This window comes from Alligator sinensis, unplaced genomic scaffold, assembly GCF_000455745.1.
Source record: "Alligator sinensis unplaced genomic scaffold, ASM45574v1 scaffold445_2, whole genome shotgun sequence".
Taxonomy (NCBI): Eukaryota; Metazoa; Chordata; order Crocodylia; family Alligatoridae; genus Alligator; species Alligator sinensis.
Genome location: NW_005842081.1, coordinates 2091099 through 2095121, shown reverse-complemented (window position 1 = coordinate 2095121; position 4023 = coordinate 2091099). Strand labels below are relative to the sequence as shown.

Here is a 4023-nt window from a genome sequence, read left to right as displayed (position 1 = left end):
ACCCCCTCCCCGAGAGAATGACAAGGCCGCAGCGGCCGCGTTACACGCCGGTTTCACCCCCCGCCTCCCGCCACGTGCGGGAGGAGAAGCCCGTGGGGGCTGTCCCGATACTGTCACATGATACTATCATCATGTAGCCGCTTCACAGCCTCCCTGCTTGCTTCCCTTAGCAGGGCGCCGCCATATTGCTGTACGGCAACGCCCGGCGCCATTTTGTATCCCTCCCGCTTGGGCGCCGCCATTTTAGATTACGGACAGGCCCCACCCCCTCCCACATCCCGCCCTCCCGTCGGCGCTTGGGCGCCGCCATTTTGGGTGACGAAAAGCGCGGGTCCTCGCCCCCCTCCGCCCCTTCTTGCCTCCGCTGAGGTGTCTTCATAAAATGCCCGTGCAGAACCCCCTCTTTTTTCGGCCCGCTCCCAAGATGGCGTCGATGCGGGAGAGCGACACCGGCCTGTGGCTGCACAACAAGCTGGGCTCCACGGACGAGCTGTGGGCGCCGCCCAGCATCGCCTCGCTGCTCACGGCCTCGGTCATCGACAACATCCGCCTCTGCTTCCACGGCCTCTCGTCGCCCGTCAAGCTCAAGCTGCTGCTGGGGATGCTGCACCTGCCCCGCCGCGCCGTGGACGAGGTGAGCCCGGGGCCCGGCCTCGGGCCTCCCCCCGCTTCAGGCAGACTCGTCCCGGACACAAACTGCCTCTGCGTTTCTCCGTAGTAACACGGCAATGTCGGGACTCGTGGGAGAGGTGCAGTTTCTTTTATTAGACCCACGAGATTATTTTTGGCAAAAAATTATAATAAAATTTTAATGGGAAGCTTTTGGGGCACAAACCCCCTTCGTCAGGCACCGGGTGGGGGAGGGGGGGGAGACGGTCAAAGTTCTCCTGGGTGGAAACGAAAGGGGTTTTTTTTATTGGGGTTTTTGATTTTTATTGTTTGGGTTTTGCAGAGGGGAAACTGGTCTGGGCAGGCAGTTTATTTCTTCGGTTGGTTTTGTGTGCATTCAAACCGTTTTGGGGGAGGGAAACGCACCCCCCCCCTCCCCCTCCGCCTTGCCTGACTGATGAAGCAGCGCGGGTCAGCGGTGAGTCGCCGGAGAAGGGACCGTCCCCCCGAGCAGGCTGCTTTACTGCTTTACACCCATCCTGCTGCTGCCAGGTTTCAGGTGGTGCTCGTCATGTGCTGCTTTTAAAAACAAGCCGTGTTTAATTTTTCATTTAAAAAAAAACAAAAAAAACAAACTTTTTTTCTTTAGTGTTTGGGAGCGGACCGTTATCTATGTTGTGTGCGTTATGTCTCGCTGAGCGGGCTGTCAGTCTTGATGTATTTTAATACAGGAGAGTGATGACTCCAGGAAAGTGAAAAGCCATCTATATTCACGTTGATTTTAATTGTATAAGTTGTCTAGTGACAACTTCAAGTTTCTCTCCATTCAATTTTCTCTCTGTGAACAAGTTAGCCTCAAATTTGACTTTGTCTCTGTACTTTTGGAGCACTGTACGTCTACTTCCTCTGACTCCTTGTGTACACGTGTGTACTGGTAAGGTTACAGGAGCACAGCATTGGCACCTGAATATCATGAGATTAGGACCCACATTGCATCAGCTTTGTGCATCTAAACTGTGCATTGTATGTGTAATTGGTGCACCACGGGTGGTGTACATAGTGAGTCTTTAAATTGTGTGTGCCCTCTGCGTGTCAGGTTGCATTTACACTTCTTTTAACAGAAGAGTAAGGCAGTCCCAAGGGGCTCTGTCACTTCACAGAGAAAAAATCTGTAACATCATAAACTCTGTAACAAGTATCATGCGACAGAGAATCTCTCACTTTTTAAATGAGTGATGGATTACGTGCGCTTTGTAACGGTGGAATACCTCTTGGACTGATCGTCTAACTACAGTGAAACACGTGGATTATTAGACTGTCTGATGCCCTTTGGTTTTAAAAAGGATTTTTAGTGGATCATTGGTCCACTTTTTTTTTTCTCCCAGGGAAGGTTAGGCAAGTCCAGACAAGAATATCTCCACAGTGTCCTTTTGGTAGCTTGGTCCTTTGCTTAAGTATTGTGCTTCTTTTTTCTTCTCCCTGATATTTTATATTTTGTAGCTACCATAGTACCTTTCGTTCAGGAGCTCTACTTTTTTACCAGTACTGATGAATTAATATCATCTTAAGGCAGGAATAGATAATCAAGCAGTGTTTTCTTTACCCTATCGTAAACCCCATTACTGCTTGCTTGTCATCACTGACTAGTAAGAATAATTGGTCCCTGGTTTTGTAATGTATCTTTGTATTTGTAGACAGTTGTCAAATCTATACTCGTGGAGTATTTCTTTGGGATGAACATGGAAGCGTTTGAATGCTTTTTCATGGATTCTGTTTCTTTAAACTTCTTCCTTTTTCTCCTAATGTCTTTTAAGCTAAGCACATTTTTTTTCAAATGATGCCTAAAGCTCAGTGCAGTGTTGACTTGAGTTTCTGGCTGGGTTTTTTGTTTTTTTGGTTTTTTTTTGTCAGAATAATGACATTTATTTACTTTGCACATTGTACTCCTGTTAACCCATGGCATGTGAATTTTTGTGCCAGCATTGCACATACTCGGGTAGAACTATCCTGTGATTATCTTTTTTTTTTTTTTTTTGATCCTGCCAGAGTAAGAGCAATGTGTTTTGCTATCCCTGGGATGTCCTGTGAGGGAGATGGTCCTATGCATCGTAGCTCTGCTGCACAATCGGGGTATCATGGTCCCCTGGGGTGCTGCAAGATACTTTTAAGGGTGCTGCACAAAGACCTACACATGATTCTCAAGATAATCGCAGAGATATCAAATAGGAATCTATAGTGACAAAACATCCTGATCTGTTGTGGTCTGAGCTTTTTGCAACAGAAGAATTGCTTTATCATTTTTCTGCACTCAAAAAATGAGTGAAAACTATGAGTTTAGCATTTTTCTGAGGGGTGCCTTGATTCTATCAAGGTTGAGAGTCATTGATGTAGAGAAGAGGCATCAAAAATCCACCCTGTGGAGACCTGGGATCTGGCCCATGGGTCTCGGGCTGACCCCTCATGCAACGCATAGTGGCCCTAGCTCTGTATGCTGCATGCACTGCACAAGCTGAACTGGGCACCCAAACTGACACTGACTCTGGGGCTGGTTTGGTGTGGGTGCCCCACACAGTGTTTGCCTCATGCTCGCCCAATGTACTGTGTGCATTCTGTGAGCCCTGGATCAAGGCTAACTTGCTCTATGCAGCATGTGGGGCTGGACCAGGCACACACTGCATGTGGCACAGGGGGCTGATTGGGGTATATGCTGCATACGGCTCCCTGCTGGACCCGCTCCATGTTCTGACTCTGGGATCAGTCCAAATTGGCCCACAGACCACCCTCATGCACCAAAGCCAGCACTCAGCCTGGCTGGTGCAGGTGCTGCATGCAACATGTTCCCTGTGCCAGCTTCAAGTTTAAGTGCCAGGCTGGGGCTGATACTGCTGCACTTGGCATGCAAGCCTAGTGTGGGGTATGGTCTGTGTGCTGCCTCTGGTGCATAGGGCTGCTTGTGGGCCCAGTCTGGCCTGCAGCTCAGTCCCATACTTCTTATCCAGGCCATGGGGCAAGATGAGTTTGATGCCCCCGTGGTAGAAGGTAGTCAGTGCAGTGCCCCCTCTTGCTAGTCTACTTGAGTGGGGAGACCCTTCACCTTATGCACTCTTCAAAGTTGGAATCAGCGCATGTACAAGGTATAAGGGAGCACAAGCACAATGTACTCATGTTGTGTCTCTTAGCTCCCTTGAGCTGTGACCCCCAGAAGTCTGTGCAGGACAAGGGTGGGTTGCGCACTCAGGGTCAGGGGCTGTGCTAGCCTATTGCCAGCAGGGGGGCTGGGTTGGGGCTGTACTTGGGAGGAGTGAGGCAAGAAGCAGCGCTGGGAGGCGGACTACAGGGTGGCTGTGGCAAATTTTAGGATGACTGTAGCCCACTCTGTAAACTGCCCCCACCCATCCCGAGTGCAGCCTTATG

At 49.8% G+C, this 4023-nt stretch overlaps 1 protein-coding gene across 4 annotated transcripts in view; it reads left to right on the top strand.

Moving 5' to 3' along the window:
* Positions 1-301: 301 nt before the first annotated feature.
* Positions 302-4023, top strand: part of NELFA (negative elongation factor complex member A) — a 47835-nt gene continuing 44113 nt past the window's right edge. For 3 of the 4 annotated variants that reach the window (XM_025204450.1, XM_025204449.1, XM_025204448.1), the window contains exon 1: positions 302-634. In XM_025204450.1, coding sequence (XP_025060235.1) covers positions 383-634 — 252 coding nt within the window. In that variant the 5' untranslated portion in view covers positions 302-382. Of the gene's footprint in view, positions 750-4023 lie in introns of all 4 variants that reach the window. The other variant, XM_025204451.1, reaches the window with a different exon arrangement.